Source organism: Garra rufa, chromosome 15 (assembly GCF_049309525.1).
Source record: "Garra rufa chromosome 15, GarRuf1.0, whole genome shotgun sequence".
Classification (NCBI taxonomy): domain Eukaryota; kingdom Metazoa; phylum Chordata; class Actinopteri; order Cypriniformes; family Cyprinidae; genus Garra; species Garra rufa.
Window position 1 is genome coordinate 32524935 of NC_133375.1, and position 22649 is coordinate 32547583.

Here is a 22649-nt window from a genome sequence, read left to right on the forward strand (position 1 = left end):
TATGCATGCATGCCTCTAAGATATGTCTTATGCATGCATTATTAATTCAATACAAATCAAGGTTCTGAGCTGGGAGTGATTTCAGCCTCCCTTTGGAATGTGTTTGTCACAGTGCTTTAGATGCTTTTTTTAATTTACTCTAGAATAGACTATTGAATCTGTTTGCTCTGGGGATGTACAAGGACAGGGACTCTGTTATAACGATAGTGCTTAGAGGAAGACGGTGTGATTTGAAAAAACTCTGAGATGTCATATGTCTGGGCTCCAGGCAATCAAACAAATTGTACACATTGCTCTATTGCTGATGGAGCAACTAAGGCCTGTGGGTGAAACATTAAATAAGTGATATGCTTTGATCAATCTATTTTCGTAACTATCAGTTAAACTCCTGGTTTGGCCAAATTTATAGCCTGCTTTTGCACAAAGAGTACTGTGAATGAAGTCATGTGCTTTAGTGCCACTTAGGGTCATAATCTAAGCAACAAGCCATTGCCAGAGAAAACAATGTTTGACAGCAGATGCTGACAAGATAATTGCTTCTCTCACATTGTTTGCCTGTTTTTCCCCTTTCCTCTCAGGTTGGCATAGCGATGTGGAGTCGCTTGCGAAGCGAGGCGGGACCGCCAGCCTCTGTCTCTTCCCAGGCTGCCCTTGCAGAGCAAGACAACAGAAGAGGTTTGTCCAACTGTCACCCTATACTTCAAACATCATGTTGAGCATGTTTGTGTGATTACTTACATGAATTTTTATCTCTCAGCAGAGATATCTAATGCCTGGAATAGTCTAAATCAGACCAAAGCTGCTGTGAGTATTTCTTAACACATGCTTCAGATATCTGTTACATACAGACTTTGTTATTTGTGATTCAAGTAGTTCTGAAGAAGCTCAATTATAAGAGATCAGAAAGTAAGATACAGAGGTATACTCTGTAGGTTTAGTATTTGCGGCATTATCCCCATGAGTGCCGAGATTTGTTGACTCAATGGCTAATTGTGGTTTGTCTCAGTTGCGACACATTGAAAATCGTCTGGAGGCAGCGCCAGGCACTGGAGTGCTTCTGGACTCCGTGCTTGACACAAAGAAAGCATCTGTGAGTGGCGGACGGAAAATAAGCCGTAGAGGTGAGGCAGACACATCCTCTGTAACACATACAGAGGAAATCCATTAGAGACTATGGTACATCTCTTAGCTATGTGTTTTTAAGCTCACCTTATATAGTATTGTACCATGTCACTATGAAACATACAGTGGAATGTTTTGAATGTACTATAATAATTATTATAAATGAGTATATGATTATATAGAGTAATAAAATGATTAAATGAATAATGATTATGAATGAAGAATATAAAAAAGAAAGTAAAACACAACACAAATGCATTTGAGGATCCTTCAATATCTTTTGAACTTGTCAAAGCATTTTTTTTACTTAATATGTGGTCCTAATTTGGTATTTGTTTTGTATACTGCCAGTCAAATGTTTTTGGACAGTAAGATTTTTAATGTTTTCTTCTTTAAAGTTCTTCTGCTCACCAAACCTGCATTTATTTGATCCAAAATTTGAGCAAAAGCAGTAATGTTGTGAAATGTTTTTACTATTTATAATAACTGCTTTCTATTTGAATATATTTTAAAATGTAATTTATTCCTGTGATCAAAGCTAAATTTTCAGCATCATTACTGCAGTCTTCAGTGTCACATGATCCTTCAGAAATCATTCTAATATGTTGATGTGCTGTTCAAGAAACATTTAGTATTATCAATATTTAAAACAGTTGAGTACATTTATTTTAGAGTTTTTTTTTTTTTGAGGAATAGAAAGATCTGAAGATCAGCATTTATCTGTAAGTTGATCAAATTGATCAAAAGTAATGAGAAAAACATTTATAATGTTATTAAAGATTTCTATTTCAGATAAATGTTCTTCTGAACTTTCTATTCATCAAAGAAACGTAAAAGAATTCTACTCGGCTGTTTTAAACTTAATAATAAATGTTGTTTGAGCAGCATATCAGAATATTAGAATGTTTTCTGAAGGAAAAATCAGCTTTGAAATCACAGGAATAAATTACATTTTAAAATATACTCACATAAAACAGTTCATTTAAATAGTAAAAATATTTAATATTTCAAATATTTTGTACTGTTAAATTTTTTGACTGGTATTTTTTTAAATATCCAGTCTTTAAAAATGTATTAATTTTAATTGATTTTAATTAATTAATTTAGTACACACCTTTCTTGCTGCATTAAGAGTCAGATATATCAAAGAAAAGGCTTGAAATGCTGTGAGTCATATGTTAATTTAGTAACAGCTATTTGAGTTTTGAGTGATTCATCAATAAAACTGACTCATGAGAGTCATTCTTCATTGTGAATTGGACTACGCTAGTCTCTGTGTTTGTTTTTGACGCACCAGGAAGTTTACATTAAAGTTTCTAATTCTTCTACAGATATACATACGATTACATGTAAGAATGGTACAACATTGTGTAGAGTTCTTTCATTGTTTACCTGTCTTTACATGTCTTTATCTATTTACCACAGATGGGCATCATGCAGAGGAAAGTGGGTCTAAGTCCAGAATGCGAAGTCGACGCAGTCCAGACAAAAGTTCCCGCAGTCCCTTGAGGAACAGCACTTTGGACAGTAACGCCAGGAAACCCAGTGCAGTGGAGTTTAGAGAACCGCTTGTTTCATACAGGTAAAAGCTGGATTAAATGAAAGTATTAAAGCTTAAATGTGTGTTTGCAACCAGAAACTGCAACAATATTGATTGTAGGTTTCTTCTTGGAAATTCTTTCATGTTTCTCACATTAATTTTTTTTATTATAGGGAAGCATCTCCGCTGCCAGTGTCCCAGGCCCACTCTGAACCAGAATCCTATTCGTTGCCGACAGAGGTGGTCATCCCTCCACCTGACTTTGCTCTAAGCCAGCTGGTCTATCAGCGTGACACCCGAGACATGCAGACCGCAGATTTGGACAGCCCACGTTCCTCAGCTGTAGACAGCACATCTGTACGCTACCTCAATGACCTGTCTGCTCTTAACGCTGTTTACCAACCTGACCAAGACCTACTAGGGTCAGAAGTCAGCCCCAGAACACACTTACAAGCTGAGACTTCCCTGACGTCCATCCCCGGTTCCATCACAGCTTCGCAACGGCTGGAGAATCTGCGACGACGCCAACCTGATGAAAAGTTAGAAAAGCTAAAAGAGAGAATCCGCAGACAGAGGGAACATTTGGAGGAAACAGAAGAAAGAAACAAGCTGCTGGGATACTTGGAGCAACCTGTGGGTATTGGGGCGGCAACAAATTGTGCCACAGTACCTACTGCTAAAGTTCGGAAAGTGGCCCCAGCCCCTCCAGCACCCATTTACAAAGGTAAGTCGACTACAGAAAAGAAAAGTGAAAGGTAGCAGGTTCAAACCCCAAAAGGACTATCTCCATTGTGCTTGAGCGAGGCACTTAACCTCAGGTTACATGTACTCAAAGACACTTTGGATAAAAGCATCAGATAAATGTTTTATGAAGTTGTTAAATATGAGGAAGCTCACTTCTGTGTTTTCTCGTTTTCTAGGCTTCAACACCAGTGAGACTAAGATTCGCACACCTGATGGGAAAGTGTGGGCAGAGGATGAGTTCCAGAACTTAAGCAGGGAAATATACAAAGACCTGACACAACAGCTAACAGGTATACTTAGTTTTCCAGAATGTTATAATCTAATATGTGACACTGGACCAAAACACTGATCATAAGGGTCTGGTTTTTTTTTTAGATTTATCATCTGAAAGCTGAATAAACAAGCTTTCCATTGATGTATGTTTTTTTTTTTTTTTTTTTTGATGGAACAATATTTGATTGAGATACAACTGCTTAAAAATTAGGAATCTGAGGGTGGAAAAAAATCAAAATATTGAGAAAATTGCCTTTTTAAGTTGTACAAATGAAGTTCTTAGCCGTGCATATTACAAATGAAAAATTAAGTTTTGATATATTTATGGTAGGAAATGTACAAAATATCTTCATGGAACATGATCTTTACTTAATATCCTAATGGTTTTTGACAAAAAAAAAAAAATATTGTTAATTTTGACCCATATAATGTAGTTTTGGCTATTACCACAAATATACCTGTGCTACTTAAGACTGGTTTTGTGGTCCAGGATCACATGTGTAATACAATGTAATAATAAGGTATAAATTAATGTAATATCAACAACATAATAACAGAAAAGCTACAGTGTTTAGCCTATAATAACAACACTTTCACACTATGTGAGTGGTGTAATGAAGGTATTCACAAACAGTATCTCAATCATACATAGCTCATTGGTTGTCATCTTAAAATTACTGCTGCTATAAATGTTTTGCATTTGAGTCATTCTCTTGATTTCAGCCTTACTGCAGCATAGTAAATTGGGCATTTATTTATTTATTTATGTGGAATTTAAATGGTTATCCATTGATGTGACAGAGCTCAAAGCTGTTTTACTGCCTGTTGTAAGCTCTCTGAGTCAGGAAGCATGAGTAATGAACAGGAACTAGGACAACAATACTGTTTTACCTGCTACTCAAAGCAGATGACACAATTTACAGAATTTAATGTGTCTCTGGTAGATTGCAGTATGGGGGAAAAAAGCATGGTTAATCCAAACCGTTTTTGGACGATGACTTACATGCTCCTAATTGGTTCAGAGTTTCCAGGCGTACTGCCACAGCTGTAGTTACAAGTTTTCATGTCAGCCCCAGACTGTTCTTAAGAGTTTTCTTCAAGGTTATTTGTGAGGATTGCATCAGTTTGCTCAGCCGTGCCTTAAAATAGCATTATGGAACAAGCTCATTTATAATATGCATAACAATGCAGCTTAATTCCCTGTTGACATACTGTAGATGCTGTCGTTAAAGAGGTAGACATTTGTAGCGGTTCATTTATAATTATGTAAGGATTCTTGCATCACAGAAAAATCTAATTTTGTTCTAGATGTCCATTTTCCATACTCTGTCTGTTCCATGTTTTGAATTGGCTTAAACAGTAAAACGGGGGTGTTTGAACTTAGTTACGAGAATGAATCAATCTTGCATCTTAATTTGCTCATACCAGCTAGATGTCAAATTACTCTAATGATGATCTTTAGAACGCTTAAGGGCATTTAAAAATGTATAATACATATGTGTGTGTATATATATATATATATATATATAATTTTGAAAATTTATGCTGTTTACTTTTATATTGTGAATATTCATTGAATCATTGATGTTTTACTATATTATGGGCCAAGCTGATGTACAGTCGTGGCCAAAAGTTTTGAGAATTACATAAAAATTGGAAATTGGAAAAGTTGCTGCTTAAGTTTTTATAATAGCAATTTGCATATACTCCAGAATGTTATGAAGAGTGATCAGATGAATTGCATAGTCCTTCTTTGCCATGAAAATTAACTTAATCCCGAAAAACTGTTAACTCAGGTGAGAATGTTGATGAGCACAAGGCTGGAGATCATTATGTCAGGCTGATTGGGTTAGAATGGCAGACTTGACATGTTAAAAGGAGGGTGATGTTTGAAATCATTGTTCTTCCATTGTTAACCATGGTCACCAAAATGTTGAAATTTTGGGTCCATGGCCTGGGATCTTAATCCCATTGAGAACTTGTGGTCAATCCTCAAGAGGCGGGTCAAACAAAAACCCACTAATTCTGACAAACTCCAAGAAGTGATTATGAAAGAATGGGTTGCTATCAGTCAGGATTTGGCCCAGAAGTTGATTGAGAGCATGCCCAGTTGAATTGCAGAGGTCCTGAAAAAGAAGGGCCAACACTGCAAATACTGACTCTTTGCATTAATGTCATGTAATTGTCGATAAAAGCCTTTGAAATTGCTTGTAATTATATTTCAGTACATCACAGAAACAACTGAAACAAAGATCTAAAAGCAGTTTAGCAGCAAACTTTGTGAAAACTAATATTTGTGTCATTCCCAACTTTTGGCCACGACTATATACTGAATAGCTATTGATGAGTAAATGTGGGCAACTGTTGGATAAGAGAGTGTAGTGTAATGAACATCAGTGTTATTTTATTTTAGTAGTGTTATTTAGTATTAGTGTTTTGGTTTAGTACTATTATAGTTTTTATATGTTATTAATTTGAAGTAGCGTTTATTTTTATGCTTGGTTGTTAAATTTTAGTTTTTTTTTTCATGTGCTTTTGTTTTCACCAAAGAATTTTAAAAAATTTAATTGCGACTTTTATCTCATGATTCAGAGTTTTTCTCGCAACTGTGATTTTTTTTTTTGTCTCAGATTTGTGAGATATAAATCCACAATTGAAAGTTGTAAAGTTAGAATTGTGAAATATAAACTTCCATGGTATAAAACTTGCAATTGCGAGTTATAAAGTCAGAATGGCGAGACATAAATGTACAACTGACTTTTTTTTTTCTCAGGATATCATGATTTTTGAGAAATAAAGTCAGAATTGCGAGATATAAACTAACAATTCTGAGAACATATTAGCCTTTTTTTTCCCCTCAAAACTAGACTAAATAACTCGCATTTATGAGTTTATATCTCTATGAGACAAAGTCCGAATTGCAAGAAATAAATTAGCATTTGCGAGGAAAATAATGCGCAATTTTGACTTATTTCTTGCAATTTCGAGTTTATATCGCAATTCTGAGGAAAAAAGTCAGAATTGCACATTTTTATCTCGTAATTTTACTTATTTCTCGTAACTTATTTTTGCAGTTGTGCAAAATTTTGAGTTTATATCTTGCAATTCTGACTTTGTGTCTCACAGTTCTGAGAAAGTTCAAAATTGCCAAAAAAAGGTCAGAGTTGTGAGGAAAAAAAGCCGCAAAAACCTTTTTTTATTGTTATTCAGTGGCAGAAACGGGCTTCCATACATGTCTAAATTTTCATCTGTTGTTTATATTTTGTTTTATATTTTATTTCAGTTTTAATAGTTTCAGTTAATGATAACCCTGATAAACGCTGTCAACCAATTTAATCTTCTTTGTCTGTCCTTCACAGCACAGAGCACAAAACCAAAGCAGAGGCCTGCAGAGCGAGAGAGGGTGAAAGAGAAGAAACCATCCAAGCCTGTTAGGAAAGTGCATAGATCTTCCTCTGCACCGGACTCAAATACTAAACCAGGTCTGAGCTCTCTTTGTCACTTGCTTCTCTTTTTCACACCCCTTGTGTCACATAAGCAAACAACTGTATCTTATTTAAGCAAATGATATTGAAATTAAACATCTAAATGCTCACAGAACAGTGCTTAATTGTAGTTTTGCATATGAAGATCACAATCTGAACTGAAAATGTGCAAATTCTCTACATGAACAAACACACACACATGCTGGCAGCCCTGAGTGAGCCTCTCTTGACCTGCCAGCATTACTGTGCCCTGTTCTCTGTGGGGCGTTCTTGGAAACAAATGTGTGTTAATGTCCGTCTGCAAGCACGAGCTAAGGCTTGTATCCCAACAGAAATTTCTAGAATGTGTAGCATGCAGATTAACAGGATAGCTGCGGCGACTGTGACACAGGAATGCTTGATGCATCCCAGCTCAAACCGCTGTGGCCTCGCTGACAACTGGAGAGGTGTCAGTCTAGTCACGGCAGGACAGAAAAGTGAAATCAGATTCCTCCTTCCACCCCTCCACTAGTGTACCCTGTGCACCCATAACTTCAGAGATAGCTTTCTAACGTCTGTTAGGACTTCTCACAGTGTCCCTCTTAGTTTAACTCTATCAAGAAGGTTTGTATGTGAGTGCATATGCTTCTAGCTGCACAAACTAGATTTTATTTGATGCATTCCGAAATGTTTTGGAGCGCAAGGCAAAAGGCAATTCAAGTACGCACTGAATTCTCATCATTGCTGCAAACAGACATCAGCATGAACTGTCAGTTTTCACTTTTAGGGTGCCTACTCTCAGGCCAGAGCAACATTTTTAAGTGAATCTTGCTGAGCAAGTGGAACAGTTGGGCTACTGTCAAGTTTGAAAGAGTTTATTGAATAATCTGGTTTAATAATACAGACATTTGAAGGTAACTTTATCACCACTATGACAGGGCTCAAGATTAATACTTTTTTTCTGCTGAACCAAAAAAAAAAAATATTTCAAACATACAGAATGTATTATTTTTCAAATGAAATGATATACAGTTGAGGACAAAAATTTACGCCCCCCCTTTCGGAATCTGCAAAATGTTAATTAGTTTACCAAAACAAAAAGCATCATACAAAATGCATGTTATTGTTTTAATGCTGACCTGATTTAGATATTTCACATAAAAGACGTTTACATATAGTCCACAAGAGAGAATAATAGTTGAATTTATAAAAATGACCCCGTTCAAAAGTTTACATCCCCTTGATTCTTAATACTATGTTGTTTCCTGAATGATCCACAGCTGTGTTTTTTTTTTTTTTGTTTAGTGATAGTTGTTCATGAGTCCATTGTTTGCATACAAGTCCCTTAGTTGTCCTCAGTGTGAAAAGGTGGATCTCAGTCATACAGTCATTGTTGGAAAGGGTTCAAATACACAAAAATGCTGGAAAAGAATTTGTGGGACCTAAAGGATTTTTAAGAAGAACAGTGGGCAGTTTAACTGTTCAGGACAAACAAGGGACTTATGAACAACTATCACTAAACACAGTTGTGAATCATTTAGGCAACAACACAGTATTAAGACTGAATGAGATCATTCTTTTTTTTTATTCAGTTATTTATTTTGGACTAAATGTAAACATATTTTTTGTGCAATATCTTATTCAGGTCAGTACTAAATAAACAATAACATGCATTTTGTATGAATTGGTTTTAATTATTATTTTGCATAATTAACATTTTGCAGATTTTGAAAGGGGGGTGTAAACTTTTGAACTCAACTGTAGGATGGTAATTGAATTATCCACCTTCAATTGTGAAACAATGACATAGATGATGGTTAAAAAAATTTCCCCCTTCCATGTGGTGCTGATTACGTCAACATGAAAGTAAATACATTTTAGAGTGTGAAAAATGTAATACAATTTTATCTTAATTTAATTTTTTTTTATAATGCCATGCACAGTAAGACCAGAAACATTTATTAAATAGTCAATTTCGAAATCCCTCTATCATTAAATGTAAGCGGGAGGTTTTCCCTCTAGAGAAAGATAATTTTTACCAGGCGATTTGGTTTAATTAAACATCTGTGTGAATGTGATTCAGTGCAGCTATTCTCTTTATTATTAGCTACTTTTGTCTTACTTTCCTCTCTGCCTTAATCACACTTGTTTAAAAAAAAAAGTACAAATTAATTATGGACCAACCGTAGTCTCAAGGTATCAACGTATCCTGTCTCCATAGCGATCAGCACGTCATCGTGGCGAGATGGGCAGAAGCTGGTGAAGATGATGCTTGGGCCGCCACCACGGTTACACAGAGAGCCCCGGGCACAGTCCTCAGAGACACAGATGAAAACAGGTGAGAGGATAAGACATCTGCCAGACTCCACTCTATCACCATACAGTTTAGAGCTCAGCCAAACCACAAGCAAAACTAAAAGGAAAAGTTCACTTTCAGAATAAAAAAAAAAAGTTCCTGATAATTTACTCAGCGCCATGTCATCCAAGATGTTCATGTCTTTCGCTTTTTAGTCGCAAAGAGATTAAGATGTTTGAAGAAAACATTAAAGGATTTTTTTTTGTATAATGGACTTCAATGGGAGCCGAAAGGTAGTCCAAATTGCAGTTTCAGTGCAGCTTCAAAGGGCTCTACACAAGCCCAGACGAGGAATAAGGGTCTTATCTAGCAAAACGATTTGTCGTTTTCTTACATTTTTTTAAATTGATATACTTTTTAACCACAAATGCTCATCTTGCGCTAGCTCTGTGATGCTCATGCGTGTCTTCTAGCATTGCGTAATCAGGTTGGAAAACTCATGTGTGGTTGGTTCTTTGTTTGTGTACTTCGGTTGAAAAAAGGTAGAGTAGTGCGAAAAACTCATGCGTGTTCGCTTTGTAAACACTGGGTTGGTACTTCTGCCTATGTCACACGTGCATGATTACATAACGTGCAAGGTCAAGCTAGTGCAAGAATAGCATTTGTGGTTAAAAAGTATAGAAATTTGTATTTTAGTTAGAAAATGACAGATAGTTTCATTAGATAAGATTATAATTCTTAAGTTGAAGCTGCATTGATACTGCAGTTTGGACCTTCAACCCGTTGGTCACCATTGAAGTCCACTATATGGAGAAAAATCCTGGAATATTTTCCTCAATCTAAATTTCTTTTCAACTGAAGCAATAAAGACGTGAATAGCTTTATAGGGGATAGAATAGGAGGTGAATACATTTTCATTCTGGAAGTAAACTTCTCCTTTAAAATATCTGCTTTCGTTTGGCTCCAAATGTCACAAGCTATTTAGTTTTTGGCTTCTTATATTTTAAATGCTCAACCAAATGATTTTTAAATTAGTTTAATGCCAACTGTATTAAATATTACATTTGTTGCAAAGTGCTAGTGTTCCAGAAGCTAGTAGCCCAAGTGTCAGGTCTATTAATAAATAAAGATTCAGACAGCCTCCCCGCATTGGTAAACTTTGCTGCCCAGTGACCGTAATGAAAAGGGTTCGACTTGGTGTTTCTGACTCACTGCACAAGCCGACCTGATTCCTTCCACAGTCCTGCTGCCCTCCACACACGCAGGGCTGGACCCAGACTTTATACAGCCACTCCGATACTGATTTATTGGACTGCAGAGACGGAAATGCTCAATGCTGTATTGATTTAAACATTATATGCAAGCAACCACTGAAGAGGATATTTTTCCAGTTCAGACATATAAATACAGGGCCTATTTTGTGTGTGTATGTGTATATATCTATTTGTATATGTGTATGTATACACTGCCATTCAAAAGTTTGGGATCTGTAAGAGATAGATAGATAGATAGATAGATAGATAGATAGATAGATAGATAGATAGATATAAGCATCATTACTCCCTTCAAAAATCACTCTAATATAATGATTTATCATCAGTGTTGAAAACAGTTGTGCTGCTTAATACTTGTTGGAACCTGTGATATTTTTTCAGGGTTCTTTAATAAATAAAAAATAAAAAGAACGGCTTTTATTTAAAATAGAAATCTAAAGTTGTTGTTTTTTTTGTTTTGTTTTTTTAAGAAATTAATATTTTTATTCACCAAGCTTGTGTTAAATTATTAAAAAGTGATTGCAAATACTTATATTGTTAGAAAAAATACAGTTCTTTTTAACTTTATATTCACCAAAGAATCCTGAAAAAAAGAATCACAGGTTCCAAAAAATATTAAGCAGCAGAGCTATTTCCATAAATGTGGTGTCCTGATGCCTCTCTCTTTCTTTTCCCGCAGGACCTGTTCCCCGTTCCAGCTCTGATCCTCGTCTTGAGCATAGCCGGCGGTCAAGGCCTGCCAGTGCAGAAAGACCTCCCAATCACATTCTTCCAGAGGAACCAGCTCGACCTGCCAGATCAACAGTGGCTGATAGAAGAAAATCTCCCAGCACAGACCGTCTCTCAGCTGACATTCGTGGCATCCTAGATGATCTGCATTTAGAGGAGGATAGCAGCAGAAGGGCAGAAGCACCCCGCTCCAAAGTTCGTGCCTCAACCAGAGTTTCTCGTAGTGCCAGCCCTGCCAAGACTACCAAGAAAGCAGATCCTCCTGAGCATCCCGTGACAAAGAAACGGCACTATGATGCAGAAGCGGTGCGACTGTATATTGCTCAAAAACAAGAAGAAAGGAAAAAACGCCAAGCAGAGGAGAGGAGGGCTCAGAGAGAGGAGGAAGAGAATAAGAATAAACGACTACAGGAGCTCTATAGGAGACAACGAGCAGGGGCCACCAAGGGCCTAGTGGCACCTGAAGGTCCGATAAAGAAAAGGCTTCAGGAAACATACACCAAACTTCTGCTGGAACAGACTCAGCTCAGAGAAGAGATCAACGGTGGTGTCGTAGAAAACATAGTACAGCAGGTAAACCTTTATTGTACTGCATCTTGTTGAACTACTTTTATAAGATATTACAGCTATTACATTTATTATATGTGACCCTGGACCACAAAACTAGTCTCAAGTAGCACAGGTATATTTGCAGCAATGTCAGTTTTTCTTTTATACCAAAAATCATTAGGATAATAAGTAAAGATCATGTTCCATCAAGATATTTTGTACATTTTCTACCGTAAATATATCTAAACTTAATTTTTGATTAGTAATCTGCATTGCTAAGAACTTCATTTGGACAACTTTAAAGGCAATTTTCACAATATTTAGATTTTTTGCACCCTCAAATTCCAGATTTTCAAATGGTTGTATCAGCTTTCAGATGATGTATGAATGAAATTTGAAAAAATTACCCTTATGACTGGTTTTGTGGTCCAGGGTCACATTGATTTATAGAAAATTAACATATTTTGAGTAAAATAATTAGATTAAATTGACACCGTTTTAAGGTACACTACCTTTCAAAAGATTGTCATCAGTATTTTTTGTAATGAAAGAATAAATTAACACTTATTCAACAAGGAGCACATTAAATTGATTGAAAGTGACAGTAAAGACATGTATAATGTTACAAAAGATTTGTTTCAAATCAAGGCTGTTCTTTTTAACTTTCTATTCGTCAAAAAACTCTACAAAAATTTATCAGTTTCTACAAAAATATTAAGCAGCACAACTCTTTTTAACTTTAGTAATAACAGGTGTGTTAAATAGGATCGTGTTCCAATTTGCCATCACAGGAATAAATTCCATTTTTAAATGTATTGAAATAGTAAACATTCAAATTGTGATAATATTTCACAGTATTACTATTTTAGCTGTATTTTGTAAAAAAAGAAATCCTGCTATTTTAACTGTATTTTCTAACTAATAAATGCAGCCTTGGTGAGCATAAGGGACTTCTTTAAAAAAAAAAAAAAAACTATATAACTACTAGGGCTGCCCTTGACTAAAGATTTTCCTGGTCGACTAGTAGTCATCTATTTTAAACTATTAGTTGACTAATCGTTTATTAATAAACCATGTAAATCATAATTATGTGCCTTTAATTGCCATAGCTTAATAAGTTCTTAAGTGCACATATACAGCTTGCCACAGCACACCAGCAGAAGTAATTATTATGAATGTGTCAGAGAAAACAGTAAGGAGGCTGCACTAACTTAATAATAATTAATTGACCATCTCTTTGTTTTTTGGTTTAAGAGATTAATTCTGCGACATTGACTCATCATCTCCAAAGTAGCGGATGCGCCTGTATGCATGTTTCATATTCAGATTGCGTAATCTGAGAATATTTGTTTTCCATTTGAATTGGTTCATTTGAAAGTAGACATTTCACTCTCTCTGTGTATGTTCATGTCTGTAAGGCAAGTATACACAGAGTTTTGAAAGACCGAGACGTTCAAAGACAGACGGCAAAAAGCACATCCTGTTTTTTTTTTGTTTTTTTTTACATTATTTTACAAAAGCACAATGTTTTGTTGTTATTGTGAGTGCACACAAATAAACATAGAGTCTTTACGGATTCAAAATATGTATTACCAAAAATGGCGGAGTATAAATATATTTTCGGATAGAAAGTGACCACACCAGTGCCTCCATCTGTCATGCAGTAAACATGCTACTATTCATTTTCTTCACTCCACACACTTTAACAGTGCACATTTTCAGTTATTACCTACATAATGTAGATGGTAAGCCATATTTACCATCAATGAATGATAGGAAAGCATTTGGATGTCCGTCCCGATGTACTGTATTACCACATAGATCAGCCGTTAACTTTGTGTCTGTCACAGATTGCATGACTTCGCTACTTACTGTGGATTTAGTTTTTTTTTCTGCGAGTGAATTGTTAAATTTTGGTTGACCAAGCCTCTTACTGTTGACTATTAGGGGGCAGCCCTAATAACTACATTGTATACTGAATATCACAGTTATACTATTGGACACTCTGGTGTCTAGGCAAATCAATATTGATTGACCACTATTTTAAGTGTTTTTGTTGTTATATTGCAGCCGAGACCAGTATACCAGCCATCTGGAGAGTCTGATAAAGAAAACAAAAGGCATGATCGACCTCAAAGTGCCACCTCCAGCAGTGATCTGTCCCTTCCGGAGCAATGCCAGCCTCCTTTCTTCAGGTAAAGCACACACAGAGGCTTATTCCATTACATCATCTGTGTCATAAGTGTAATGTTTGGTTTTCCAGCTAGAAAAACCTGCTCGTCTCAGCTGTTGTTTCCACCAAAGAGCTTCCTTTTTTTTTTGGTGTTTATCTGTTCTAAGCCCTGAAAATATGAACAAAATATCCCCTTTCCCTAAATGGGAAAGTCATTTGTATTCCCTTACACAGATGACATGCTCTTGTTTCAAGTAGTTCTGTAAGAACAGATTAATCCGTCAGCTCAGTGCTCAGCGAGAAGTGTTTGTTGTTGGCCTGTATCGGTTTCCATGGCCACCTAAAGTGCATGTAGTTGGCGGCGTCTTCTGCGTATTGAAGTTGTTAACACTGGGATCTTCCTGAAATGGATTAAAACTGTATTTTAAAACTTCTAACGATTTTTAGGTTTGGTGAGTTTGCATGATTTTTGCCATATGTGACCCTGGACCACAAAACATAAGGGTCAATTTTTTGAGAAAATCGCTTTTAAATTTGTCCAAAAGAAGTTCTTAGCAATGCATATTACTAATCAAAACTTAAGTTTTGATATATTTACAGTAGGGAATTTACAAAATATCTTCATGGAACATGATCTCTACTTAATATTTTTGGCATGAATGAAAAATCGATAATTTTGAACGATACAATGTATTGTTGGATATTGCTACAAATATACCCATGCTACATATGACTGGTTTTGTGGTCCAGGGTCACAAATGTGACTCCACTTAAAAACTTACTATGCTTATTATTAGTGTATGTTAGTGTTTTTAGGTCATATGGTCATAATACCCGAATAATCTGTTATCTTCTATTGTTTTCTGTAGGAATGGGTTGGGATTTGCAGGGTCACCCTGGCTCCACTCCAACCAACACAGTCCTGCTCTGAGGGTCGGCAGCTCCCTACCGCCCCCTTCTGGTCAAATCTTCTCACAGCTGTTAGAACTTGATCCAGAACCTTCACTACCTAGCAAAGAATCCCAAACTACATATGCTGTGTTACCTTTAACCACAGGGCGCAAAATGAGCCGTATTGAAGCTCTTAAGGCCACAGCTGCCTCTCTTTCCAGCCGTATTGAGAGCGAGGCACGTAAACTAGCCGGTGCCGGAATAAACTACGGTTGTGCCAGGGATACAGGCACGGGTCTTTTAATTCCTAATGATGACCGCTGGGCTAAACCTGTCAGTCCACCTGTAAGAGAGAATCCGACAGATTCTGATGACCTGGTTGAGAGGATTGAAAAGCTGCTCGCAGCCGGTTCGAACACCTATGACCTGGCCCTTCCAGGTGTGGGCAACCTGCATAGCTTTAGGGGGAGAATGGAAACTGGGAACAAACAAACACTTGCGGCTTCTGGCCTCACTTCTAGAAATACACGCAAGACTCCTTCTCCTCCAAAGCCTGTTGTTCAGGAAGATGAGCTGGACTCCAGCGGAGGTTCTATCAGCGAGGGTCCTCTGCTCAGTGAGGGCAGTATATCTGACGAAGACCTGCAAGAGCTGCCCAAATCAATCAGAGGATATAGTGCACATCTGAATGGAGACAGTTTGAACCCAATTTCACGCTTTCAGAAAGAGGCAGAGAAGCACCTGCCCTTTAATGTGCCAAGTCTGGTACAAGGAGGAAGCAATGGACCATGGGAAGAACTGGCCAAGGGAAGCCCACACAGCGTTATCAATATATTTACAAAAACCTTGAGTTACGGCAAAGGTGAGAAGTTCAAAAACTAATTTGACCTACTTTATATAACTTTTTGTACTAGAGCAATGCCTTATATGGATTTTTCTATGCATACAGTACCAGTCACAAGTTTTTGAACAGTAAGATTTTAAATGTTTTTTTTTTTTTAAGAAATCTCTGCGGCTCACCAAGCCTGTATTTATTTGATCCAAAATGCAGCAAAAGCAGTAATGTTGTGAAATATTTTTACTTAAAAAAAAAAAAACGTTTTCTATTTGAACATTGAATTCTTGGGATCAAATCTACATTTTCAGCATCATTACTTTAGAAATCACTATTATACCGAAGCTTGGAGTCTGTATTTCCTTTTTTTTGCCTTTTTGGCATTTATTTGATGAAAAGTACAGTTTAAAATGGTTATATTGAGAAATATTATTGCAGCTTTAAAACATTTATTTCCGTGATGACAAAGCCGAATTTTCAGCTGCCTTTACTCCAGTAATTTGATGTACAAGAAACAATTTTATTTATCAGTGTTGAACGTATCTGATTATCAATGCTTCTTAATATTGTTTTTGCAATTTTTTTTTTCAAATGAACAGCATTTGAAATAGAAAACCTGTAGCATTATACATATCTTTACTGTCACTTTTAATTTATTTAATGCATCCTTCATAAATAAATTTTAACCTCTTTAAAAAAACACACATTTTACTCACCCTAAACTTTTGAACAGTAGTTTATATTTTCATTGAACGTATTTGTTTTCTTAGCATTTGAAGAGAGAGGCGGTAAGAGTTCTCCGGCTCTCCGTTCTGTTCAATCTGGTGCCAGCTCATTGGATGGAATGGTCTATGAGGAAGACTTCATTTCCTCACGCCCCAGTAGCCAATCAGCATCCAAGAGAAGTCCCAATGGCCTCAGGTAAAACAAAAAAGTTTTTAATGCTTAATAGATCACTACCTTGTTTACTTAAATTATTTTTAGAAATGGAAAACAGGCTGAAAACACAAAATTTCCAGTATTCAGCCTGAAGAGGGCAGTGTTGCTCTATAATCTCTATTATACCATCCTTCACATTTCATGTGCTCTGTGTAGAATCATATACATACAGATGTGGACAATGTACCACATTATAAGATTAATATAAACTCTGATGCCTTCTCTCCACAGTAATGGCCACAGTCGGTTCAGTCCTCCAGACGAGGTGCTTAGTGGCAGATCTGCAAACAGTAACCGAGTTGGAGAGAGATCTCAACATTCACCAGCTCTTACACCCCTCTCCTCTCCACACTCAGCCAGCTCAAGCAGCAAGAGAGGTCAGATACATTATAGAAGGTCACATCATGTGATATTGAGTGTGGTACAGTCAGTGTGAAATCCGTTCTTCATTCCTATGGGGATATATCAGAAGTACTAGTACTTAGACACCAGTCTTTACAGTTGAGGTCAAAAGTTTACACACACCTTGCATCTGCAAAATGTTAACGCTCACACAATGCATTAAAATTCAGGGGGTGAAAACTTATTGAATTTAAATAGTAGTAAATGTCTTCTGGGAATCATGTATCTATCTTCTGTAGCATCTGAAGGGCAGTAATAAATGAAGAAGAAAAAAATTACATTTAGGCAGAATAAGAAGAATATACATGTTCATTCCATTCAAAAGTTTACACCCCTGGCTCCTAATGCTTTGTTTTTCCTTCTGAAGCATCAGTGAGTGTTGAATTTTCTGTAATAGTGGGCAGTTTAACTGTTCAGGGCAAACAAAGGACTCATGAACAACTATAACCAAACAAAAAAACAGCTGTGGATTATTCGAGTAACAACACAGTATTAAGAATCGAGCATATGTAAACTTTTGACCACAAGCTAAACTTATAAGCAATGCTTATAATAGTATGAGCAATGCTTACTCAATTTCACTTATGCAAATTTTGAACACTGACATTTTTGTATCATGATCACATTCCTAATTTTTATCTCTGTGTGCATTCCTACAGCTTCAGAAAGGAGCCCACTGGAGGGACAAAGAAACACATCCTCTGCGTTGTCTGATCTCCCTCTTGAGGGTTTTAGGAAAAGCGGCTCAGAGAAAGCATCCAGTCGTAGCTCCCACAAGAGCATGGACACAGACAGCACACTGGGGGGTGCCTCAGTCCACTCCATCCATAGGTAAACACATTAGCTCACACAGGATAATACACCTTAAAGCCATTGTAGGTTGAATAAAAGCATCTACAAATCCTGTTACATGTATCTTAATGCCATTTTTAAAAAAGAGAAACATTTTCGATTTACTACTGCAGTCATCTTTCATTGCCGTTCTGCTAGTCTGCAAGTAACCGGACATGAACTCGGACGTTTTGAGCACACACCGGAAATATCTTTAAACGCAATATCCATGCTGTTCCTGTTTATCCTAATTATTAGAACCCAGAGGAGCCAGTGTCAATATTAGCTCTGCTATATGTCAGATGGAGGGTATAAGTGTTCAGCCTGCTGTAGCCTTCAGAAAGCGAGGCGGGAGGCAACGTGCACGTACACACTGGCTCTTTTGTTCAGTAGGTTAGCCGTGCTGCAGGTCAGGCTCATTGCCAATGAGATATTTCCCCCTAGTGTGACATTCGAGCCTCCCTGTGGCATTTGTTGAAGTCTGTGAGTCAGATTCTCCTATGCCTGCCTGCATTTTCAGTGCTCAGAGAGTTCTGTCTTTCAGAGGTGTGGTCTCTGGATGGGTTTATTTATTGGCAGAGAGTTTTAATGTGTTAACATAAGTTTAAGGAGCACTCCGATCATCTGCGCAGTTCTCTGAAATAATTTCCAGCTACAGTAGCACAAAGACCTTGTTGAGAGATATTTGACTAATGGAGATTTTGGTTGTCACAGTATAGTGGTGTACACCAATCACCTCAACCTGTTAGCTTGTACCATTTTTTAATTAGAAAGTCTTGTTTTAAGTAATCTCTGAAGTCGATTTGTTTATTCCAACAAAAATATAAGATTAACATTTTGTTCTTAATTTATCTCCATTTTCTTTCATTAGTCATTTTGGCTCTGAGGGAAAGAAATCTCCCCGAAGCCCTCGTACAACTCCTGCAGCTGGTTCTCCAGCCAGCTCTGGTTCTTCCCGGTTGTCTTCAGGTGACAATATCCTAATCAGAGGGTCCCCCCAAGGGTCGGGTTCCCCTCACGCAGCTCTGCCCAGTTCCTCCTCATCCTCCTCTTCAGCTGCTAGGGCTAAATCTAACCCCTCACCCCTTACTCAAAGCCCAGGAAGAGCAGAGCACAGGACTGCAGGTAAACCAGTTTTGTCTAGAAGTCTGCTATAATAAAGAATTTCAGTTCAGGGATGGAATGGGTTTACTTATTCTTCTATGTGTCCCCAGCTTCAGCTGAGCTCCAGTTTGCTCCTGTGGTCCTCCAGCAGCGCTTGTCTGCTGAACTCAGTTACCTGGATGCAGTAGAGGAGTCGGTGCGACAGCTTGGTGATGTGGAGCGAGTGAGAGGCGTGTCTCTCGCACAGCAAGAAACAGTGTCACTTGCTCAGATTCTCAAGGTGAAGTTATGCACCTGCTAAAGCAATTATCTAACCTACTGTGGTCATGTGGGTATGTGGGCATTTGTTTGAGGGTGACCTGTAACCTTTGACTCTTGCAGTCCCAGCAACAGAGGCATGAGCGTGAACTGTACTTGCTGAGGATGAAAGCAGAGCAGGAAGCCCTCGAAACACAACGGCAACTTGAAGAAAGCAGACAGAAAGCTGCACGGGTATTTGCACAACTTTGTTAAAAGTTTAGGACCTTTTGTTGAGGACATTACATGTCAATTTTTTAATTTGAAAGCTGTTTGTATAATAACCTCAAATGTGCATTCTGGTAGGCGTTTTAAACGGTACTGAATAAGTTTAAGTGTAAAAAAAGAGATCTACAAGGAAATGATGATGAAATCTGTGTAAGCATTTTTAGTTAAAAGATTTGCATCTTTTTAATGCGTGAATGTTTGTTTGATTCAAGGCCCATGCAGAGCTGCAGGAGAGTTTGCTCCTGTCTCAACAGCAGGCGTTAGGAGGTTTGCACGAGACCACAAACAAGATGATAAACCAGCAGGCTGAGGCTGCACGCCACACAGCAGAAACAGCACGACACATTAAAGAGGTGAGCTCAGCCCACAGATACAATGGATTTTTTTCTAACATAATTGTGGATTGAGTCACTGAAATTATCATTTGATTTTTAGCACTACCAGTCAAAAGTTTTTGAACAGTAAAATTTTTAATGTTTTTTTTAAGAAGTCTCTTCTGCTCACCAAGCCTGCATTTATTTGATCCAAAGTACAGCAAAAACAGTAATATTTTGAAATATTTTTACTATTTCAAATAACTGTAATTTAAATGTAATGTATTTTATTCCTGTGATCCAATCTGCATTTTCAGCATCATTACTTTAGTCTTTAGAAATCTCTATTCTAAGATTTCTATTCTAATTCTAATATGCTGATTTGCTGTTCAAGAAACATTTTTATTATTGTTATCAATATTTAAAACAGTTGAGTGCTTTTTTTTTAGATTTCTTTAAGTAGAAAGATGCAAAGATTAGCATTTATTAAAAAAAAAAAAGCTTTTGTAACATACACTATACCATTTTTAAATAAAATTATTTAAAAAATAATACTTTTATTTATCAATGATGCTTTTAATTGATTAAAGGCGATTATAATTTTAAGAAAGATTTCTATTTTAGATAAATGTTGTTCTTCTGAACTTTCTATTCATCAAATGAACCTGAAACCTAATAATAATAGGAGTAACAATGCTAAAAATTCAGCTTTGAAATCACAAGAATAAATTACATTTTAAAATCTATTCAAACAGAAATCAGGTATTTTATATGGTAAAAATGTTTCAAAATTGTAGTTTTTGCTGTGTTTTGGATCAAATAAATGAGCAGAAGAGACTTCTTTCAAAAACATTAATAATCTTTGAGTGTAGTTATTAATTTTGATTATTAAAAAGCATAATCAGGACAAAACCTTACAGATACAACTATTAAAAACTATTTTGTTAATTGAAATGAAGGCAAAATAAAATATTAATATAAGATGATTTTTTTTTTTTTTAAATTACTAACTCGAAATAAATAAAAATGAAACCTAAATAGTCAAATATATATAAATCTTTTAATTAAAATCTAATTAATGAAAACTGAAATAATATAGAATTTCCACGTGCCATGGGACACTCGCTTTTTTTATTATTGGCGCATATGTAGAGTCTTTACAGTGTTTGGACTCATTTTTGTAATTAAATCTTGACTCACTCAATTAAAATGATAATTCTTAAAAATTCTCATAGACAAAACCTTGGGTGTTTAATTATATGCTACAACAAGCACAAATGTTTAGAAAGAGGATTACATGCTTATCTTCTCTGAGTGTAAAGTATCCTCCCTCAAGGCGTTGTGGCTCTTTCTTTAAAGTCAGCTTGAAGGATTAAAAGTGTATTTAACTGTCTCTCTCTCTCCCTATAGATGACTGAGCTGGCTCGTTCACAGATTGCAGGAGCGCTAAATGTTGCTGGCCCCTCCGGTACGACCCAGTATGATCAGCAGAAACAGCACAGTCGTAGTTTGAAACAGCAGCAGCCACACCCCAACACAGACAGGTAACTCTCTCACCTCAGACATGGCCATTCACTTTTCTGATTCATCCTCCTGTACCCTGCTTTAGCTTCACTTAAGCATAAAAGCAAGATAATGTTCTGCATTAAAGGAATGAAAATCTGTCATTATTTCGTGTCGTTCCAAACCTTGGATCTTATGCGAAAGTTTGAATATGCAAAAGTGCAGATGAGAAATGCTCAGCAAGGGGTTTGGAACAGCATTGAGATGAGTAAATCATGACGGTGTTTTTTTTATTTTTGGGTGAACTATCCTTTTAACCGTGATTTCACTGTGCATTTTCTAAAGTGAAAGATTTTTTCAAATTTGTCAAATTAGTAATTGCGATCTATACATTAGTACTGATGCTATTTTGGATCTTCTCCAGTAGTTGGAAGAGTGAGCTGTCTCCTGAGAGACAAAAGAGTCCATCAGAGGTCGAGACGCCAACAGACAGCCTCTCAGAGTCCATCCCTTCCAGGCGACCCACCATCAGGTAACACGGTGTACTTTTTCTTTTGAGCTGATTGTCCTTTTACAGCTTAAATAAATGGTTTTCTAGAACATACAGTCTGTAAATGCTAATCTCTTTGTTTTTAAGTGGTGGAGGCAGCAGTAGTACCCAGCTGAGTCCACCTCATTCTGATCAAAAGGAGAAGAAGACATCAGGAAAGGACAGGAGCAGTAGTTCAGTAGAGGACCAGGCTCACACCGCTGCAGATGACTCCCTTTGCTCGGACAACCTGCGAAGCCCACTTGAAGAGAAAGGTAAAGCTCACATTTTTGGGGACATGGAACATAAATACTCTGTCCTGAGAAATCTGAGTTGTTTTGACCACTTTTTGTCTATTCCTCCAATCAGCAGACAGTGCCTCCATCGCCACAGAGTACTCTGTAAAGTTTGATGACTCAATGACAGAGGATGACATTGAGGAAAGATCATTCCGCTCTCTTTTACCATCCGAGGCCCACCGCCGTGAATCACTAGACAGAAAGCCCAGTCCTCGCCCAGAGTCTGATGATGACCACAGCCATGACAGATCCAGCCCTAGACAAAGCTCAAAGGTGATGTCTTGTCAGCTGTCCTCATGTAGCATAACTCTGA

The 22649-nt window shown here is 36.9% G+C and overlaps 1 protein-coding gene across 1 annotated transcript in view; it reads left to right on the forward strand.

Moving 5' to 3' along the window:
* The first annotated feature begins 590 nt into the window (after window positions 1–590).
* Window positions 591–22649, forward strand: part of cep350 (centrosomal protein 350) — a 44252-nt gene continuing 22193 nt past the window's right edge. The window contains exons 1-22 of the mRNA XM_073819220.1: window positions 591–675; window positions 761–804; window positions 1007–1121; window positions 2548–2704; window positions 2836–3386; window positions 3583–3696; window positions 7039–7161; window positions 9365–9481; window positions 11393–12015; window positions 14062–14186; window positions 15034–15917; window positions 16661–16811; window positions 17061–17206; window positions 17891–18062; window positions 18934–19187; window positions 19283–19446; window positions 19548–19658; window positions 19904–20044; window positions 21416–21549; window positions 21933–22040; window positions 22146–22312; window positions 22407–22609. Coding sequence (XP_073675321.1) covers window positions 591–675; window positions 761–804; window positions 1007–1121; window positions 2548–2704; window positions 2836–3386; window positions 3583–3696; window positions 7039–7161; window positions 9365–9481; window positions 11393–12015; window positions 14062–14186; window positions 15034–15917; window positions 16661–16811; window positions 17061–17206; window positions 17891–18062; window positions 18934–19187; window positions 19283–19446; window positions 19548–19658; window positions 19904–20044; window positions 21416–21549; window positions 21933–22040; window positions 22146–22312; window positions 22407–22609 — 4689 coding nt within the window. The remainder of the gene's footprint in view (window positions 676–760; window positions 805–1006; window positions 1122–2547; window positions 2705–2835; window positions 3387–3582; window positions 3697–7038; window positions 7162–9364; window positions 9482–11392; window positions 12016–14061; window positions 14187–15033; window positions 15918–16660; window positions 16812–17060; window positions 17207–17890; window positions 18063–18933; window positions 19188–19282; window positions 19447–19547; window positions 19659–19903; window positions 20045–21415; window positions 21550–21932; window positions 22041–22145; window positions 22313–22406; window positions 22610–22649) is intronic.